General features: G+C 43.5%; 1 protein-coding gene across 1 annotated transcript in view; it reads right to left on the minus strand.

The window, feature by feature from the left end:
- The window catches only part of LCP2 (lymphocyte cytosolic protein 2), a 51,333-nt gene that overhangs the window by 2,024 nt on the left and 27,790 nt on the right, over positions 1–21,519 (minus strand). Inside the window, exons 7-20 of the mRNA XM_025387677.1 lie at positions 21,258–21,456; positions 18,618–18,715; positions 17,237–17,303; positions 17,036–17,119; positions 13,231–13,256; positions 13,106–13,125; positions 12,899–13,006; positions 11,445–11,475; positions 9,235–9,247; positions 8,406–8,535; positions 6,912–6,961; positions 3,252–3,346; positions 2,563–2,640; positions 1,130–1,285 (exon numbers count right to left, since the gene is read on the minus strand). Of these exons, the coding sequence (XP_025243462.1) occupies positions 1,130–1,285; positions 2,563–2,640; positions 3,252–3,346; positions 6,912–6,961; positions 8,406–8,535; positions 9,235–9,247; positions 11,445–11,475; positions 12,899–13,006; positions 13,106–13,125; positions 13,231–13,256; positions 17,036–17,119; positions 17,237–17,303; positions 18,618–18,715; positions 21,258–21,456 (1,155 nt within the window). The remainder of the gene's footprint in view (positions 1–1,129; positions 1,286–2,562; positions 2,641–3,251; positions 3,347–6,911; positions 6,962–8,405; positions 8,536–9,234; positions 9,248–11,444; positions 11,476–12,898; positions 13,007–13,105; positions 13,126–13,230; positions 13,257–17,035; positions 17,120–17,236; positions 17,304–18,617; positions 18,716–21,257; positions 21,457–21,519) is intronic.

Below are 21,519 nucleotides of genomic sequence, written 5' to 3' on the forward strand. Positions count from 1 at the left end.
GATATGCAGCATGGCACAGGGGTTCCTTCCTGATCTCTCTGCTGTGTCCTCACTGCCACCTTCACACTCATAAGGGCTCAGCAGGCAAGTCTTTGCAGCCATAGCCTGGATCGCCCCAGCCTTGATTGCTTGCTAGAGAGGGAAAAGCCTAATTCATTTTTCTAGACATGGGTCACAACTCACCTAGGAACCCTAACAGGATAATGCACTTCCTTGAAGACTAATCTGCTAGGTGCCTGCCTCCATGGGAGCTGCAATGAGTGGTTGGCCTGAACTTGTGTGTTTCCACACTGTACCAAGATACATCTTGAAGGGCAAATACCTCTGCTTCTATAGGGTCTGTGCAGCTCTATCTACTGCCAACCAGTAATTCAAACATTTGACCCCAACTATGCATTTTTTTTCTATTCATTATCATTATCATGACAGAAGTATGTGAAGCCGAAGTTATGGGTAAGCTGTTTCTCATTCTGGACATGTTTGATTCAGCTGGTCCTCCTCTTGGAACTTTGAACTTAGAATTTGTTTGGGGCATTACCTTCAGTTGTTAGTTTCCTTTGCAAAAAACTAGCCCTGAGGGTTTTTTTCCATCAGTTCTGATTATCACTCAAAAAGTGACGGCATGAGAATCTAAACCTTGGCCTAACAGAGAAGAATTTCTTTGGCAATCTGGCCATCTTCACAAGGCCAAAGCTCCATTTTGTTAAGAAATGAGCCAAGTATTTGAATAATCACCCCAGCAAATATTCTAATTTTTCCTCTTTTCCAGGTGGTGTCAACTTAAAATGCAACCTACATTAAAATTATGTCACAGAGGTGAATAATAGCAGGAACTTGCCTTTGACACCATCTAAATAGGTTTTTTTAAGTTAACATACTTTTTCTTGCTTTTGAAAATTATACATATGATTATTTGGAATAAAAGATATACAAGAAAGAATCCTGTGGCAGAAGTAACCGTTGTAAAGATTTTGCTTTATTTCTCTTCCAATAAATGAAGGGCTTCTCACTAATGTGATTTAATTCTAAATTTGCCATACAGCGTGGACTCCCAAAGATTGCTCCATGAAGGCATGCAGAGTGGCATATTTAAAGACTGTGGGAAAGTGTTGAAATTTGAAATCCTTACCTCTTTCCCTCGGAGTCCAGTTCCCAACAAGTAAACTTGACTTTCCTTCTGATAACGGATCTGGATGTTGTAAACTTTATCTTTGTACAACACCATGAGGACATATGGATTGGTTATTGTTTTTTTAGAGCTGTCTCTAACCAGAAATGTGCCATCCTAAAAAGATAAATTCCTGTTATTATGGGAGAGTAAAAGTCAATATTTTTGTTGCTTGCAAGAATAGTAGACCAGCCTCCAGGGATCTGACAAACATGTCAGTTGCACTTTGCAGCTTCTTGAGTGCAAAACCTGTCATTCAACGAACATTCAGTTCTCCACACAGCTACAGATCCCATGTGTTACGAGTTATTTTGTTATTAAGAAAGGCAACAGAGATTGTATCAGAGAAATTTCCAAGTCAATCTCATTAAAGTCTCTTATAAAAATGGAATCTTTTGTTCAGTAATAAATAATGGGTGGTTGAGTGGATAAAAGGCCAGGAGAAATAAAAAACTTTATTGGTTAACTCAAGATATATCTTCCTACTATTCCTGTGAGTTAATTCCCTAACCTTTCTCTTCCACATCCAAAGTCAGAAAAGACCCAAATGCCGTGAAATTCACCCTTCTTAAAACCTTGTGATCCCTAGATAGTCTTTCCTTCATCAGACACTTGAACAAAATTGAATGCAGATGTTCTCTTTTCTTTTCTTTTTTTCTGATATTTGCTAAACTACTGTTTTGATTGTCCTGTACTTTAAATTTCCATTCAATAAATTACTGCTACATAATATTAATGCTATAAAGATCTAATATTAAGATAGAATTAATTGGAAAGGACTCCTTTTCTCCTGATTTAAATGTGCAGCTACTACTGAGAACTACTGGTGTGGAGTTTAAATGTGAAAGATGAAAGAGTTTTGCTTTCCCATTTCCGATAAATAAATTTAAGGTAAAGTTTCGGCACTGGCTACGGGAAATACGTTCAAGACGTTATGTATTAAAGGACTAGCTAGAAACGTCTAGGGCAAAAAGCAAAAAGTTGCTGCCATCTCTTTAATATCGGTCCTTTCACACCAACAAGGATGGCACATCTGTGTTAAGAGAAAGATAGAACTGGTACAATGTTGGAACTTTGGGGGAAAGAGAGTCTCCTTCTGACACCATGTGATTCGTATGACAAGACAAACTCTTTCATTAATCAAATCTCCTAAGATTCTGCCAGTCAAATGACTGCCTTGAGATTCTTCTGCCAGCCTAATGATTCCTGAACCTAGGAATCCCTGCTGTGGGTGCTGATAGTTGTGAAGCTGGCACTAATGGGTCTCCTCGGTATCACAGTTAGCAACAGCACTTAGCAGAATTACTAGCCTGTAATGGGTACTCAGGACAAGTCAGTTCCCTTCTCTGCCATTAATATTTATAAGTATGTTAAAATAAACTATAGCACAATACCTGGTTTATCTTTCTAAGAGCAGCTTCTGCCTCTGGTCGGGTAATATAAGAAACGTACCACTCTTCATTTAATGAATTCTGAAAATGTAAATTTTTAGAAACTGAATAAATTTTACAGTTACAGATGTACGTGAAAAGAAAAGCCTCTGAGTAATCATTTCCATAAATCACCACCTCAATTCCAGGAGGTTTGAAACATTTGTTTTCTTAATTTGCATTCAGAGTCATTTAGCTGAGGCTAAATAGAAGACATTTTGTGTGAACTGCTTTTTATCATGACGCCGGTTGCAAAAATACCTGTGAATAAGTGTTCCTTACAGTATGGAACCTCTAATCAGGAAAGATGCAGATACAGTAATTTCTTCAGTTTAGCATAATAACCTGCTTGATAAAAAAACTGGCTTATCGAGCAGTTAAGTGACGAATCAAGGTCATAAACATAAAAAACAGCATTATTTTTCTTGCCGTTTAATGCAAAACACACGTTTGCCATTGAAAGAGTCTGAAAGAATGCCAAGGAAAAAGAACATACTGTTCATCTGGATCTTCTCCTTTAACTTTTTTTTCGAATAAATAAAATAAAACAAACGGAAGATAAAAGTATAGAAGAACATTCAGTGGGAGTTTCTGGTGATTCTTTTACCAGGGAAAAAGCAAACAAACAAAAATAAAAACGTATACTCTCTTACCTCTTCTTCCGCGGGGGATGGGGGCCGAGGTTTGTTTGGAAGTGGCAAGGGGAAGTTTCTGCCTTCGGCTCTGATAGGTGGCCTGTTGCTAGGGCCTTCAACAGTATAGAATTCCGAAAGTTAATTTACTGTAAGCTATTGTTTACTGCTATCAAAACACATCCCCGCCCCCCCCCACACACAAAATACCCTTGCGATTGGTCCTACAGTTAGCATTTTAAGAAACCAGGGCTTCAAAAATAATTTTCTTCTGTTTGAAACCATGGAGGCTACTCAGGCATCATTCTGTAATCATGCCAGTAAAACTTTGAGAAGAGAACCTCAACTTGGAGTGATTTTCTAAATGTGCATGTTACATAATATAAAGTGACTAGATCCCTTTACTAAAAAATTCACAATTGTTTTAATGAGTGTGAACATCAAAATGAATGCTCAAGAGATATCTTTCATAGATTCTTATAATCTCAGCAGAATGGATTCCCAACAGCTGATGAAGGGACAGGCAGTAATGAAGATAATTACGTTCTTAATGTTTCCACAAAAAGAAATGTAAGTGACCCAAGAGAAGATGAAATTACCTTGAGAATATTGCTAGCTTTTAGAATCAAAGATTGCTACCTGCTGTTCTAACTAAACAGGTAGAACTGTTCAACTCACATAGAAGGCTCTACAGATCAGGAAGTTTGTGTTGGGCACCTATTAATTACTCAGCACTTATGTCTCCCTTTTTTCTCATTTACAATTCCTTGAAACTTTAGGAGAAAGTTTCCGAATCTCAGGAAAGGTTTAGTTGTGTTTATTGCGGTTGCCCAGGGTATTTTCTGTGTGCCAGGCTGTGGTTAAAGACAGAAAAATTCTGTGAGTCGAATGTTCTCTTAATTATTCATCCATCATTCATTAATACCTTCAACAAATATGTATTCAGTACAACTCCGCCCAGATCTTGAGTAAGGTACTGTGTGTACATTTTTTTAATCCTCACAGCAACATTACCAGGTAGGTATTGTCTTCATTTTGCATATGGGGAAATACAGGCTCAGAGGCTAAGCAAATCATGTGCTATCAGTGGCAAAGCCAAAACTTAAACCTGTGGTTACCAAATGTTACTGTGCATGAGTCAGAATCACTGGGCGACTTTCAAGCACCTAGGGCCCAGAAATCTGCATGTTAGCAAGTACTTCTGGTGGTTCTACACCAGGGATTGTCACTATGTCTACCTTGTTACACCACTGAGGAGAGGAGAGTCACCTGGAAGGGCTAAAGCCTCCTGAGCCATATCGTCAAGATTATTTATGATGGTCCTTCCTTGTTTCTAAACAAGTCTCCTGAGCCATATCACCAGGATTATTGAAGATGCTCCTTCCCTGTTTCTAAACAAGCTGGCCCAGAGCTGCCAGTACCTTCCTTCTTCAAGTTCCCAGTGCCTAGACAGACCTTCCCCATCCCACTTTTTTTGTAGTCAAACACTTGCACTTTTATAATGCTTCTTGAATGAATGAAACCTAACAATACAGGAGAGTAACAGAACCAAGGCCCGCATTGCATGGCTGTTCTACAGTTAAGAAATGATTCTCTTTCTGCCTCTGTACCTGCAGGTCAGCGTCATAGAGTTATAATTCACAACAGAGAAGCACATACACTGTTTTATTGTAGTCGCCTACCACCCTTAATATCTAGACTCTCAAGGGAGTCGTCACAGATTTTTGGACAATGCACAACACAACTTTTACCCTTCTGATGTTGGAGCAACCAGTGGAGAAGACCGAGGACCAGGTGTCCTGGCAGTCTTAGGGGGAAAGGGATCAATTTGGATGAAGCTAATGTTCCAGAAATAATTAACTATTTGCATTAATAAGCTCCATCTCAGACTCATAAAACTGGAGATCTGTGGAACTTGCTTTGGAAAATACGGCTGTGATGTGTCTGGAACCCAGATGGCTACAGAGGCAAGAAGATAACACAAATGTGTGTTTGCAAAACACAGTGAGTTTTGGGGATTGTAAAAAATTAGGGGTTGGGTGGGAAACTGTGAAAATCATGTGGTGAACGTGGACACCATAACCTCAAATGCTTAGAAACCGTTGAAAACTTAGTGGGTGCCACTGGTGTCAGCAGTGGGATCTCGCCCCTCTATGGAATGATGCATCCAACTGAATACCTTAGATGTGCTCTTGATTCTCAGGCTGTCAATTCAAATTTACTAATATAGTTTTCTACTGAATGCACACTGGCCTGTGCACACACTGCACATGGAACATGACTGCAAAAAAAGTGGCTTTTGTTGTTGTTGTTGTTGAGACGGAGTCTTGCTCTGTCTCCCAGGCTGGAGTGCAGTGGCGCAATCTCGGCTCACTGCAAGCTCCGCCTCCTGGGTTCATGCTATTCTCCTGCCTCAGTCTCCTGGGCAGCTGGGACTACAGGCGCCCACCACCACTCCCGGCTAATTTTTTGTATTTTTAGTAGAGACAGGGTTTCACCGCGTTAGCCAGGATGGTCTTGATCTCCCGACCTCATGATGATCCACCCACCTCGGCCTCCCAAAGTGCTGGGATTACAGGTGTGCACCACTGCGCCTGGCCAAAAAGTGGTTTTTTTGTTGTTGTTCTTCACAGCATTTTTTTTTTTAATTTAAGACAACATTTAAACATTAAATAATTTCACTTTTCTTGAGAAAAAATTGGAAAATCTGGCAATGCTAAGCCAGTTTCCTGGAATGGTAAAGATCTACTTACTAGAGTTGGGTAACTTTCCACAGTCATTTGATGCTCATTCAACAAGCATTTTTAAAGTGCCTACCAAGTGCCTGTCACTTGCAAGTCTTTAAGGATAAAAAACACAAATTAGTCCTGCCCCGGCTTTTCAAAGTGGTGCATGAACCAGCAGTCACAGTGTCGCATGGAATACGTTAGAAATTCAGGAACTCAGGCCTCATCCCAGACCTCCTGAATTAGAGTCTGCAATCCCGGGTGATTTGTATGCACGTTCAAGCTGCAGAACACCCTAAGCCAATACTTATCCTGGACATCCAGAGGTGGTGTTATTAAAAACACAGGTCCCTGACTTCACTCCAGACTTACTGAATCAGCATCTGTGAGGTTAGGTTCTCTTAGTCTGTATTTTGAACATGCTCCCAACTCACAACCATGGACAGATTAATCATGGAAATCTAAAACTGCAGAGAAAGCCAAGCACGATTCCGAGGTCTGTAGGGAAACAGCGCCGGAGAAGAAGTTCTGCACGAGAAGATTGGGGATGAGGGCTGGCTTCCTGGTGAAGTGTGTGTAGGTGTGTCCATGTGTGTATGTGTGTATGTATATGCATGTGTGTGCATGTATTGTGTATGTGTGTATATGTGTGTGTTTGTGTATATGTGTGTGTACATGTATATATGTGTATGTGTGTATGTGTGCGTGTGCATGTATATGTGCATGTGTGTATGGGCGTGTATATATATGTGTGTGTGTGTGTTGTGTTTTAGGTACTATCCTATCAGTCTGACAGCCCTTGACACACGGCAGACACTGAATTAAACGTTGAATGAGGAAATCAGATGCTTTTTGGAAGCAACAAAACCCTTGTCAAAAGCTTTTGGGACAGGTTAGGGATCCAGTCATAAAGGCGTGATGGCTGAAGCAGGTCACAAAAGCCCAGGGTACAAACCTTGAGAGAAGTATGGCGGCAGGGAGGCACTCTGTGGAAAACTGCTGTTACTGAAGAGACAGAAAAAGAACAAAATTTATTTGGATTGGGGTGATGGGGCCAGATAGGGGAGCTTGGTTAGGGAAGCCAGACTGCAAAAGCTTCTTGATCTGGTATCACTTCCCCTGCTGCCCCCAAAACCATGGGGGCTGGGCACAGGGACAGAACTTCACCACATCCCACTGTGGACCATGCCAAAGTCTAACAAGCTTTATAAAGTAGAACAACAACAACATTCAACTGTGTAAAGGGCACTAAAAAGTTACTTTAAACATTGGCTGCAACTTGAGCTCTTTGAGTTGGGAGAATATAGAAGTCCTCTTCTCAGAGGACTTTTCTTTTGCTCGGAAATTATATTAATAGGCATGTCTTCGGTGAGCAGTGAATCCCCAGGCTTAGGGTCTGCAAGGAGAGAGCAGGCCAGGTGAGAAGGGAAGTGCAGGCCAGGTGGGCTCTGCAGCAGAGGGTGATAGTATTTGCAGGGCTGGGGTGGGGAAGCGGGCTCAGGGGGCCCCTGAAATGCTGTCTGTTCCCTCCATGCTGAGCAGCAACTCCTGCACCCATCAGTCCAAGCCTTTGGGAAAAGCCTGCCCTGCACGGCAACCTTGTGCAAGTGGGATTTTGTGCGAATGAAGGATGGGGTTCAGGCTAGTGTGGAGGAAAGCGGCAGGAGAGTCAGCAGACAGGGCAGCAGGGGCCAGGGGGAAGAGAGAGAAGAGCAGTGGAAACTCAGGGGCAGAGGGTCGCAGGGCAGAGGAAACATTGTGAGAATCCTGCTAGGAGTTGGCAGGGGTGGATGAGCCTTGTCGGTGGTTGAGTTTTCTACAATTTTAGGGAAGGGTCTTGACTTCTTTCCTTGAATATTAAGAGAGAAGGTGAGCCCACAGGGCTGGAGGACTTGGGGAACACCACAGGCTGTCCCTGGGCTTGTTTGGGGATAATGACTGGACCTTTCTCCTGTTCATGTCTCTGCCCCTGGGCAGCCTCATACCAGCCCTGAGAAACACAGCTGCTACTGAGAAAACAGGGGGACAGAGACTGCAATGAATTCTTAGCACCAGCCAAGCACAAGGCGCATTTTCTCAGTCTCCCCAGCCAAGATGCAGATGAACTTCAAGTACTTAGACCAACTGGGTTTCTTAATCCTTGTTGATTCTTTGAACTCATAAAGTGAAAATATTCTTTGTTTTCTACCAAAAGGCCCATTCTACTGGAGGGATCAAGGAGGAAGTCAATTCCTCACCCCTCTCATCTCAAGCAGAGACTCAGAGGACACTGGTGGATTAACACACCCTTCTAAATGCTCAGCTTGGTTTTATGTCTTAAGACCCAAAATGTTCAGACCCTACTATCAACTTGATCATTTCCTTCTTTCTCAATCCACCTGGCATTACTTCAGTACTAGATGGACCTAAACATTATATTCAGCTAGAATTTCACGACAGAGCCACAAACCTTTCTGAGAATGCTCCATGCATGTGAGAGGACGGGAGAGAGTTCATGGGGCTTGGCTTAGCAGATCTCGAAGGGAAAGTGTTGGAGCTCATAGGAAGTAGTGCTGGCTGGGGCAAAGGCCTCTGATGCACTGTGCAGAGGTAGAAAACAATGAATATGATTGTCAGATCCCAGCTCTCACTAAGAAACATTCCATAACTGCCCCCAGTTAGAAACAGCTAGTATAAAGAGGTCACAAAAATCCAGCAGATCACATCCAATTAGGCAGTAGTAGGATGGACCCTTGCTCTCAAGATGTTTCTAGATGACTTAACCTCCACAGAATCCATTTACAAAGGGGTGCAGATCTAGATAATACTCTAAAATACACATTTATTTGGTTTTTCACTTTTGAAATGTTAACTTGGCAGAAAATTGTCAGCTGGAAACCTTATAAATTTCAGAAGTGATTTACAAGTTTTGTTTTATGAAAGTCAAAATTTTATGCTATCTCATCCATTGGTAGTTACTGATTTTTTACCCAAGCGTGTTAGAAGACATAAATGTGAGAAATTTTTCCATCAAATCATGCATGCAATTTTACATTTTCTGATATGATTAAGTAATCTGCACTGTTACGCAAGAATTTCGTCTTCTTTGGTAATCCAACCAAGTAATTCCATTTTACTATAGTTATGCGGTATGCCAATTGACATAAGTCTACTTAATACTAATTTAAGACTTGTAATTGATTCTATGGAGTTCCTGTACTAAACAATTCTGTTTGAATGCCTGAGCAGGAAAATGAAAGAATGAGTTATAAGCTGTAAGAATGTGTTTCCGAACGTACCATCATCTTCATCCTGGGAAGGGGAAGGAAAAAAAAGATATTAAGCTATCATCAAAATACAATTCTTAAAATAAAAACTGTATTTCTCCATCAAATAAGTATCTGCTTCTGTCTTTGGCAGTTATACATCCTTATAATAAATATACTGTGGAGAATAATAGAACTTGCTAAGTGGTTTATAATTTCTTAATACAAACAATCATCTAAGGGCATTCCAGTATGAGATTCTTCTCATATACTTAGCATGAAATAAATTCTGAGGTGCCTAAAAGATATAAATAATATTGACAATATCTACAATGTGTCCAAAAGATTCATACACAAGATTTCATTCAGTTCCCGTGGTGACCCTCCAAAAATTTAACATCCTCATTTTACAAAAGCATGATGCTAAGGAAGAATTCTTAGCTTGCCATGAGTTACAGAGATGGATTCAACCCCAAATATGTCCGACCAAAGCTCAGCCTTCTTTTTGGCTCTCTTTTGCAATGGTCACTCTTCTTAAGAGCAATAAGACCTTATTTATACAGTGGCTTACAAGGTTTATCTACAATCCTCACCATTTTTATCTTCAGAGCAACCTTGGGAAATTAGAAAAGGGAGGGACTACTTTATCTTCTACTCAGATAAGAAATGAGGTTCAAAGAGAAAAAATGTTGCCACCAACTAGTAGACCAAAAGGGCTAACTTGAACTTGTTTAGTTAGGCCAGATCTGTAGTGATGAAATAGCATCTTTCTCAAAGTGTTGTTAAAAGGATTAAATTAGTTACTACTTGTGCCTGGCTTATGTTAAGTGCTCTTTAATAAAAGTTTGCCATCAACAATCCTACCACACACTGAGAGAAGGCAAAAAAGGCCACAGTCAAAATCATTCATCTCAGTTGGCCAACTGGGAGTCCCAGCAAAAAGCTGCATAAATAAACGCACATGGGCTCACAAACCCCACACGACAAAATCACTCTTCAATACTATTGCAAGTATTTCCCCTCTGGTTCCAGAAAATACAACTCCCAGATTCTCCTAAGCACAAGTGTCAATCCTTCCAGAGCCCAGGAACCTGGAATGTGATGTTATCCTCACTGTCCAGCCTTACCTCTGCCTTGTCCCTATCTCTCCAGCCAAGCTACTGTTCTCACCATCTGCAGCCTCCGTGGGCACTGGTATCCACCTGCTCAGGACACTCCTGAGGGGAATCCCCATGGGCTTTCTTTAAGAATGACTCTGTGTCCTTCCTATCATTCAATGACCAGCATAAATCTCACCTCATCTAGGAAGTCACTGCTGGCTCCTTGAGCCACATGGGACACTTTCTTCCCTCAGCCCCACAGAGCATCCCATGACTGCATGCTGTCTGGCATGTGGGGTTGCGGGTGCGCCTGTCTCCATAAGATCTCAGCACTTCATTGGAAGAAGCGCAGAGTCTAGCACAGAGCTGCAAAAATAGCAGGCACTTTTGGGCTGAGCCCTTGAATGAGAGCAGGGGTCTGATGGCCTTCAGAGGATTTATGGTGAAGAGAAACTCAGCAGATCTGGGCTCAGATCCTGGCTCTTTACAAGCACGCAATTTGCAAAGAGTATCTTATTCCTTCTGAGCCTCAATTTCCTCTCCGTAAAAGAGAAAAGATGTTTCCTTATAGGTTCATTATACTCATATGTAAAGTGAGTAATACCCAACTCTCCTGGTTTTCCTGGGATGAAGGCGGTTCTTGGGACATGGGGCTTTTCAGTGCTAAAACTGAGAGCGTCCCGTGCAAACAAGGGACAGCTGGTCATATTTAAGTAGCATGGCAATGTGCATGTGATAGGCATTCAAGAAATGCTATTTCCCCTCTTTTTCACGTTGAGGAAGTATTGAAAAGGAAGACAGTAGCCTTGGAAATTTAGGCATGGCCCAAACTTCTGGGCATCCCTTACTTTATCCTCTTCTTTTCCTTGCGCTCTCTAATTACCAGCCCCTGGTAATGGGGCTGCAGTTAACCCAGCCACCCTGGGAGCTCTTAGAGAGACATGAGCTAAACAACACAGCATGATGGACTCCAGACAATGACCAAGGCCCAAAGACAGAGGCACCAGTCCTTAAGAGTGTCCTGGGTGCAGGACCAGATCCAGGTGCTGGACGAAGGCCGAGGTGGAGGGAGTCCCAACCTCCTCAGAGCCTACGAGGCTTTTCCCTGTATCAAGCACTTACAAACTGACATTTTGTACTTACATTCTCTCTTCTGTCTGCTCCCCATCCATGCCTGAAATGAATTAGGGCAAAGAGAAAGAACTGAGCGTGAAGCGTTTCCAAGAGCCAGCCTCAGAGTACAGTTTTGCTTCATTGAATAATGAGAAATCGAACCCACGGAGCCCAGGGAAGATGGGAAGCAACAAACCCCCAAGGAGCAGGGGAGAGGGGTGGAACGGACATCCAGTTACTCAACGTTCCGTCGTCATTGCAAGCTGAGCTAGGCGAACCTTTATTCTGCATAACCAATGCAGCAGATAATTATGCGTATATATATAATACATATATATATATGGTTTAGTCAGCAAACTAACTCTTTAGGAGCTATTAAATTTCACTGAGCTGTTGTTTCTCCCAAGAAACGAAAACATTTTCAGTAATATTCTCCCTTGCTGTTGTTTTAAAACAGCCCTCTCAGGGCCCGCCTAGGTGTAAAGAGAAGACAATTAGAAAATGTTGCTGCTTTGGGACTATTCCAGAAGGGGCTTGATACGCTTTGCCCAGATGAATGAGCCAGTCAAACAGATTTGTGGACAGCTGCCTTAGGGCTGCAACAGGCATCGGCACTGCCTGGGCTGATCATGTCCTCTCTGGGGAGATGGGGGAGAGTGGGACAATTTGTTGCTTCACACATCATCATCTCAACCTGTGTTTATTTAAAATTTTGGAACTTTGTTCCTTATGAGTTTGTTGCATTTATTTTGATTTTTTAAAAATATTACACTAAAATGTTATCAAACTCCATTACTGAGGAGATTTTTGGCACACACTTTAGCCTTGGTCCTAATTTAATCCTCACAACAGCCAAGCAAGGGCGATAGTTATGATCCCTGATTCACAAATGAGATGGAAGCCTTGGTTGTATCCTTTGCAAGCAGCAAGGTTGGCCTTAACCCCAGGTACATGTGTGCCATTTGGTAAATAGGCTGAAAACTACTTCATAGCAAAGTTAAAAATACTAAGGCAGAGCTCAGTATTCTGCAATTATAAAATGTGGTTGAGCAGTAAGGAAGACACTTGCAGTGACCTAAAAACCTCCCCCAGTCATTTCCTCTCTGCTACCTGTATTGAAAAATAAAATGGTGAGTACAGTTCCTAGGCACTGTGAAGGCTTTGCTATGACGAGGTAGGAAAACTCAATGAAATATTTGACTGGAATCTCTAAAAACAGCAGTCATCCCACGCCTTTGATTAGATGCCGCTCTACTCATTTCTCAGTAGAGTCCATTTCCTTCAAAGAGACCCTGATCCTTCATAGCCAATCTGTGAAGCCTGAACATCCCTCAAGCCACAGCAAAAAAAAGGCCCACCCCGCCCCAGAGCACCATGGAGCCCAGGAGCACCAAGGAGCCTCGGTTCCCACTGCAGAGCCAGCACAGGACAGCCTGTCTGTCGGCCACTCTGAATGACAAGCTCAAGCAACACCAGACAGTTACTTTGGCACAGGTGGCTTCTTCCCTGGTAGGGGGCTGCTTCTTTCATGTCTTTCCGTGGTCGGTGGTAAAGGAGGCTTTTGAACCTTGGGTAAATGCTCCCCGAGAGGCCTGTGGAGTTCAGGAAAAGGATGTGTGAGAAACAAATTTTGCCAAGGCAGAGTTCTACAGAGTGTCCCGTGTACCCTCAAGTAGATGCAACGGTCTTACCTTCCCGCTGGAATTGAGGGCTGCAAGACATGAGGGAAGATGTATGAGTGTCCAAGCACTTTTCAAATAATAAAGACAAGATGCGAAAAAAACAAGCAAAACCAAAAATCAAGGTCACAGCTTACCTTGTCAGAAAACGGTGGTTTCTTTCCTGTAAATAAAAATGACAGACAGCAGATGGGCCATGAATTCAGAACTTCATAAGCATGAGGTTTAAAAACAGTTTGATGAAACTATGTCTGAACCCTTTTGGAGGTTGACGAGGATTAAGCATCAAAGCATTTTGGGGGTTGATGGGGTTTAAGCAGAAACTTTAGACTAGGAAGGGTCCCTTACAGAGCACCAAAGTTTATAAGCTCAGAGAAATTAAATGGCTTGACCATTTACATTTAAGGTCACACAGCTTTGTGTACATACCAGTAGTATTGCGGATTCTGTGCTTTAAAAAAAAAAAAATCAACGTTTTCTTTTATATAACTGATGATCAAAAGGATTCATGTTTTCTTTGGGATTTTATGCCTCTTTAATTGGTCAAAGTATTTCTTCTGCAGCCTAAGTTTTCTTTTCATATCTGAAATAAACCCACTTGCCACGGAGAGGTTAATTTTTATCCAGTTCTGTAAAACACTTGAAATTAAATGAAACACTCCACTTAGTTTGTAAAAAACTTTTAACTTGGGGAGAGCATTTCAGGAGATTCTCCTGGTATGCTGCAAATCTTTTCTGTCTGCTTGGTTTTTGTTGGTATTTGTTTGTTTTGCTTTTCTTCTAGCACAGTTGATATTCAGGCTCCCTGAAGAAATGCCAGGTATACTTGATAATTCTGCATCACAAAGTTATTCAAAGCAATTTAATTTGTATTCTATCTGAAGTCCCTTAGAATAAATATGTCCTTTGTCTTCAATGTGATAAAAGTATTACTAACAGAATTCAACCAGGTCTAGAAGCAAATCCTATATGACCATGAGTAAGTTATTTAAGGTTTTTGAGTCCCAACATTATCATCTCTAAAATGAAGATTATAGATTAAAACTCTATAGGTTTGCCGTAAGAATTGGGTGACAATTTGTATGCAGGATCAGGCACTTGATTGTGAAAGCTGATCATACAAACTGGGAATTTTATCACATCCAAGGAAAACAGTCGAGAAACCAGAGGGAAAAGCACTCAGGACACATATCATTGCTCCAGAAATGTGATTCTGTGCGAGGTTGGCTGCTGAAACTGCCTGCTGTAACCTGAAACCACTTTTATCTGGTAGTTGCTGAAATAATCTGCTGCCACTTGAAGATTAATTTGCCCTCTGCCATCGCTCACCAATCAAAACTTGCCAGCCCCCCAGAACCATGAACTTTGTCTCTTTTTTTCTTTTTATTTAGACAGAGTCTCGCTCTGTCGCCCAGGCTGGAGTGCAGTGGCGCGATCTCGGCTCACTGCAAGCTCCGCCTCCCGGGTTCCCGCCATTCTCCTGCCTCAGCCTCCCGAGTAGTTGGGACCACAGGCGCCCGCCACTATGCCCGGCTAATTTTTTTGTATTTTTAAAGTAGAGACAGGGTTTCACCATGTGAGCCAGGACGGTATCAATCTCCTGACCTCGTGATCCTCCCACCTAGGCCTCCCAAAGTGCTGGGATTACAGGCATGAGCCACGGCGCCTGGCTATAACCAATGAACTTTGTCAATGAGCGATATGTAACACTTCTCTTTTCAATAAAACCTCCAATCTTCTTTATGTTCTTCAGACATACTGAAGACCCTGAAGACCAATTGCCCCAAATTGCAATTCTTTCTTCCTAAATAAAACAAATTTAGAGATTTGCCTCTACGTTTTTATTTTGACTTTGATATGGTCATATGGGCTGACGATTGTTAGTGAACTCGCCTTTCTTTCCCTTCCTTCCACACCCAGGCACAGCTAATGCCCTATGGCGAATGGTGTGGAGTTGTATTTTCACAACATGATTTATTCTTTAAGGACCAAGTATATGCCAGGCCCATGATAAGAATATTGCCTCACTGTGAAGAGCTTACTGGCACTGAGTGTGGTGGCTCATGCCTGTTGGGAGGCCAAGACAGGAGAATCACTTGAGGCCAGGAGTTCAAGATCAACCTGGTGAATACAGGGAAACCCCAGTCTCTACAGAATATTTAAAAATTAGCCAGGCATGGTGGCATGCACCTGTAATCCCAGCCCTCTGGGAGGCTGGAGAAGAAGGATTGCTTGACCCCAGGAGTTTGGGGCTGTAATGAGCTATGATGGTGCCATTGCACTCCAGCCTGGGTGACAGAGTGAGACCCTGACTCAAAAAAAAAAAAAAAAAAAAGGAACTTGCTGGTAGTGGGGAGAGTTTTGATGGTATAAAAGCTGTTTATGAAACTTTGCTTTGGGGTGGAACCTCCAATAAGTATGTTAAAATTTGCCAATTTTTGCATATTCTCTGAGTACGTTAAAAGTCTCATGTGGAGTGTAAACATTTTAAGAAGTCAGTAATCCTTCCAAAACATCACAGAAAAGGGCCTAATTCAAGGGTAAAACAGAAATTGTCAGAAAAGTGTGTCTTTTAAAAATGTTTTTAAATATAGAAAAAAAGAATCTTTTAAAATAATAACTTTTGTGTCAGGAGGGGATTGTGAAGGATTTGATGTCAGTGTTCCACTTTTCTGATGTCTTGGCTCATGGCAGTGAGCAGGGTTGGAATCTAAAGTCAAATCTGTCTTCATTTCCATGTAATTACACAGCTCTCTATAGCAGACGATTCCAAGCCAAAACAGCCAGCACAGCTTTGCATGACTCAGCAGAGCTGTGATGTACTTCGGGGAAAGAGCAGTGAGCAGCAGCCTCAAATCCAAGAACTGAAAGTCATTTTGCTGACAGACAAAAAGGGATTGAGGCCACAGAAAGCTAAATGCCTGGCTCAGAGCACAGCCAAGAAAGGGGTGGGGGGCAGCTGGGATTCTGAGCTCCTTTCCGTTCAGTTGCAGAGTTCCTTCCTCAGACTCATGTAGTTCACAGCAAGTTAAAACCCAGGGTCCTCAACTGCAGCGTGATATGGTGGAAAAGAGCCCCCACTTAGAAGTCAGAAAGACGAGGGTTTAAATTTAGGCAAATTATTCAACTTCTTTGACCCTTAATTTTATCATCTGAGAAGTGAGGATAAAAATGCATGTCCTTTGTTGAGTTGGTGTGAGGATTAGAGATATTGTAGGTGTATTCGCAGTATGTAGAGCACTTGCCCCATAGTAGTTGCTCAATAAATGGTAGCTAAGTTTTAGAATTGAACTGAAAATAGCTCCCCATGAAGGTAACTGCAATCCAAGAATATTCCGTGTAAATTGTGAAGAAAAAGGACTGTGGTATACCCAAGTTTGGTCAATTGTGTACCTAAAACCAAAACATCCCTGACATTTGAATAGCACCTTAGGGATTTTATAAAGCATTTTCTATGTACAGAACATCCACCTTACAGATTAGGAGATTGAGCCCTGAAAAACTAACATCCCAGTGGTCTGTGAGCTACTAAGTAGCAGGCAAGGCAGCAGACACCAGCTCCCCTAACCCCCTTGTCTCAATTCAGATCCTCTCTCTGTACCCCAAAGCCTCTTGGCTGAAGGACAACGGGATTTCTGTACACAGATCACACACATCACATAGAGAAGCAGCACCACCCCCAGAAGCAGAGAGCAGGAGCTTTCTAATGAGGCAAATCTGGGTTTAGGTCTCTACTCCCATCACTTGGTAGTTGTGTGATCTTGGGAAGGTACCTCTTTGTGTTTCAGTTTCCTCATCTGTAAAATGAGGATGATTCTACTAGTCTCCATTTCCTAGTATTGTGGCCATAGTTACATGAGATGGTGCATGTGAAACGCATGCAGGAAGCACTTTATAACAGCTTATCATTATTACTATGCATTAAATGTGAATCATACCCACCTAGTGTGAAGGGTTCTCTGTCAAACGGAGCTAATGAACGATCTAAGGGAGGTTTGGTGCTTCTGTCTATTGAAGGAGCAGGGACTGGAAGGGGAAAAGGCTGACATCAATGAAAAGAAGAAAGCAGTCGGCTGGGGATGGGGTGGGGCTAGGGGAGTGCCTGGTGGGAACAGGGCAAGAGAGAGCAGCCCTTGTACTCACGCTTTGCCGTTTTGTGGTTTCTGCTTCTGCTGGGTTCTTCGTGGTTGGTCTGGGGTGGTGGTAGTGGCTGCATAAAGATCCAAACGTTAGGAAGCATTTCCAATACATCAGCAAGACCTGGCACTCCCAAAACCTGTCTGGATCTGCTCACTTTTCCTTATCTTCATGTTCTGCCTAAAAACATCCATGACCATTTCTTCCCTGAACTACTGCAGTAGCCTCCTATCTGAGCTCCCTGTTCTAGACTCTGCCACACAAGCTCTTTTCTGCAGGCAGCGGAGTGAGCATGTCACTTTCCTGATAAGACTTCCAGTGGCTCCTACCACATTAGAAACAAAATTAAAACTCGTTAATGTCCTGCAAGGCCCTGCCTGAGCTGGCCCACGTCTGCTCTCTCAACTCTTTCCTGTGATCCCTTCTCAGTACCCATGGGGTCTCCACCTTAGAATCTTCTTGCAGTTCTTGGAAAATCTCAAGGTCATGCCCTCTTTGGCATTCCTACACTTGTTTCCCTCTGCCTAGAATGTTCTTCTCCCAGCTCTTCCTACAACTGGCTCATTCTGTCCCAGCTCCTTGTCACCTCCCCCCTCCACAACATCATGTTACCTGGTCTTCTGTCCCCCCAACCACACATAACTACTCAAATGATCTCTTTCAGACATCTGTCTACCGTCTGACGACCTGTCTCCCCCTAGCCCTAGTTGAGCTTTAAGAAAGCAGAGACCTCATTTATCTTGTTTCCACTTCATCCCCAATGCCTAGAACTCTGCTTGGCACATAGTAGCTGCTCAGTCAATATTTGCTGATTAAATAAGTGAATCCTGAATCTCAAAAGAAGGTCTTCAAATGTCAAAGGTAATATGCACTTGTGGATAAACTTGTGAAGAGAATACATTCGTAACTATCAATTCTTTAGTCTGAGCATCTCAGGGTCACTCTGGAAACTTATCAGATTCACAAGAGCTAGGCTGTATGCTTGAAGAAAGAGAAAACGGGGTTTGCTACCTCTGTCTCCTCCGGTCGGAAGGCACCTGTCCCTGGAATTTCAGGTGTCGGCCAGAAGGTGGCGCAAGTCTTTCTGCAGGCGAGAGGCCCACGCAACACCAGTAGGTGCCACGGGCTTAATTCAGTTCTCTTTGGGTTTATTTTACAGTTTTCACTTCTCTCAAATAGTGGGAAGTAAACAAAAACCACCAGTATTTGACCCCAGAAAAGAAACACTTGTGAGTGCTTGGGTATGCATTTCCCCAGCCGAGGGAAAACATTATAATCTTTTCTTACAAAATTAGAATGAGATAAAGATGTTTATAGTTTTATTTTTCTCTCTGGCGGAGGAAATAACTGCAGTGGACACCAAGTAAAAGAACGGGAGGAGGCCTACCGAGTGGTTCCGGCCGGCGGGCGGGGGTGGGAGGGCGGCCATCGGTCTCTGGGGGGGCACAGGAGGCTGCTGGGGGGTTTTCCCAGAGGGGGGCCGGTCTGTGGAAACACAAGGTTATTAAAGTGAAATGGGAGTGTGAGCCAAGCTCAGGGGTCTCCAGGAACAGATATGCAGCTCGGGACTCCCAGGCCCACACCAGTGTCAGCAGGAGCCCCAGCCACGGGGAGACCCAGCCTGGATCTCACCCACCCTTCCCTGCCCATTTTTTCTGTCCTAGTTTGTGTCACTCTCCTTATACGCAGGCTCGGCTCTCTTTGCACTTCACAGGAATAGGTATTTATCCGAGATTTTGCCAATCAAGAAAGGCCTCTTTGCAATTAGCTCAGCCAAAACTGGAAGGGAGGATTTTCAGACAATTTTGTAAAGAAGTATACATACACATGCCTCTGTATGCAGACACACAAATATACACATGTGCACACATGCATGCACACACATGTATATGCACACACCTGCACACACAGAGACACGCGTGCACAAGAGACACATACGCATGCCAAAAATCTCACAGGCACACCCAGTTGCCTGTGCAGGGTGAAGTCAGCTCTCACTGCCATAGGGATCCTGTTCTGTCTGCCCTTCCTTCCCCTCTCCAATGTCCTGGGATCTCTCCTCCCTGACACTTCCTCCTTTTGCTCATCTCTTCCCATAAAGGGAGGAGCTGGTCACCAACTTCTCTTACCAGACCACAGACTCTTAAGTGGAAGCTAGATTTGCCTTGAACAGAAACTCACATTATCTGGGTAGAAACTCACATTACCCAGATCTCCAGGGAAGTGTCCCTAGGCCGGGTTGACAGGCTGGCAATTTCCTACTCCTTTGACAGGGAAAGCCCAGGACAAGACCATCAAGCAAGAGGGGTGAGTGGGTAGGGCCTCCTAATGCTTTGTGCCCTGGGTGCCTCTCTTGCCTGACTCTAGTCCCAGCCTTGGAGAGGTGTGGTTCTTCCACAGGAAAGCGGGTAGGAGCAAGCCCAGCCTGACCTAATCCCACCCCACTCCACCCGCACTGGCCATCTCTCAGCTTCTCTAATAGGCTGTGCTCCTTTGAGCCTCAGGGCATTTGCACGGCCATTTCTGCTGCTTCAAATGTTCTTCTTTACCACATCCACTTCCACTTGGCCAACTTGTATTCATCCTTTAATCTTGGTTTAATATCACAGCTTAAAGATTACACCCTCAGGCAAACGCTCCAGCCTCATCTCCTGCACTTGTCTTCCTGTCTCTGTGTCACAGTTTCACTAAGTAACCTCATGGCTCATCTGTTGGAGGCTGCCTCACCCGCCGGACTGTCAGTCCCTTGACGAGGGCTGTCATATTCACTCTGTATCTTAATGACTGGCACACACAAGGCACTCAACAACTGACTTATCCATTGCTTCTCCAGACCTCCACTTCCCTATATAAGAAATAGACTTGATCATGGTTGTCCTTGTTATACAGATGTTTAAAAACCACCATGAGACATTGAGACAGCATTTTGTGAAAGGGCTTTAACATGGAAATGGGTTATACCACATAAAGGATTAAATGGTATTCGTTTTCTGTGGTACCGATCTTCCATTTTCAGCTTACTCCCTGAAAGTATATTATGCACGTATATATTTGTTTATTTTCTGTCAACACCACTACTAGAATGTAAGCCCGAGGAGGCAGGGGCTGTGTCTTCTTTCCTGATCATTTCTAAGCACTGAGAATGGGACCTGGGCTCCCAGCAGATCAACGATGTTTGTTGAATGAACACACGGAGAGAGAAGTGGGCCAAAAGGACAGATAGACAAGAAAAATCATAAATACTGTCTATTTTTTTAAAAGAGTCAGTCAAACCCTACTCAATATCTTCATGTTTATTCTAGCATAATAATGCCATGTAACTGTAATTTGGTCAAAAGACGGGGAGCAGCCAGGAGCGATGGCTCAAGCCTGTAATCCCAGCACTTTGGGAGGCCGAGACGGGCGGATCATGAGGTCAGGAGATCGAGACCATCCTGGCTAAAACGGTGAAACCCCGTCTCTACTTAAAAATACAAAAAACTAGCCGGGCGAGGTGGTGGGTGCCTGTAGTCCCAGCTACTCAGGAGGCTGAGGCAGGAGAATGGCGTGAACCCGGGAGGCAGAGCTTGCAGTGAGCTGAAATCCGGCCACTGCGCTCCAGCCTGGGCGACAGAGCGAGACTCCGTCTCAAAAAAAAAAAAAAAAAAAAAAGACGGGGAGGAACAGGAAAGTACTCTTGGAGTACCTGAGTAAACTGCATAATGAGTTGAAACTGCCAAACAGCCTTAGGTGGTAGTTCAATGCTGATGGCAGCCACCGCAGGCAAGAATTGGTTGCAGTATTAGTAGTCCTCACGGCAAACCTATGTGGTCTGTACATTTATTACCCTATTTCACAGATGAGGAAATTGAGGCCCAGAGAGGCAGAGTTACTCGAACAAAGCCACATAGCTGTTGAGAAGCCGAGCAGGTATCGACACCCAGAGCTTTCTGCTACACGGGCAAGCTGGGGCATCGGTCTTCCGTGCAGCAGTGGGGAGCTTGGCTTTGGGCTGCTGGGGCCAGAAAATCCAGAAATGGGCCCTTACCGATGTACATGGAGTTGGAGTTGGGAAACGGCTTGGCAGGCAGGATGGAGTTCTGCAGAGCCTCCTCGTCATTGGAGGGTGGCGGCTCATAGTCGGCGTCGTCTTCCACGGGTGCCTCTTCCTCCTCATTGGGGGACTCATAGTCTCCGTCATCCTCCCCATCCTGGTCATCATTGGGACTTTCATAGTCGTCTTCTTCCTGCCAACGCAGTGATAGGGACAGCGCAGTTTGTAGAGGCTATGTGGCCCTCGATGTGCCTGT

Source organism: Theropithecus gelada, chromosome 6 (assembly GCF_003255815.1).
Source record: "Theropithecus gelada isolate Dixy chromosome 6, Tgel_1.0, whole genome shotgun sequence".
Lineage (NCBI taxonomy): Eukaryota > Metazoa > Chordata > Mammalia > Primates > Cercopithecidae > Theropithecus > Theropithecus gelada.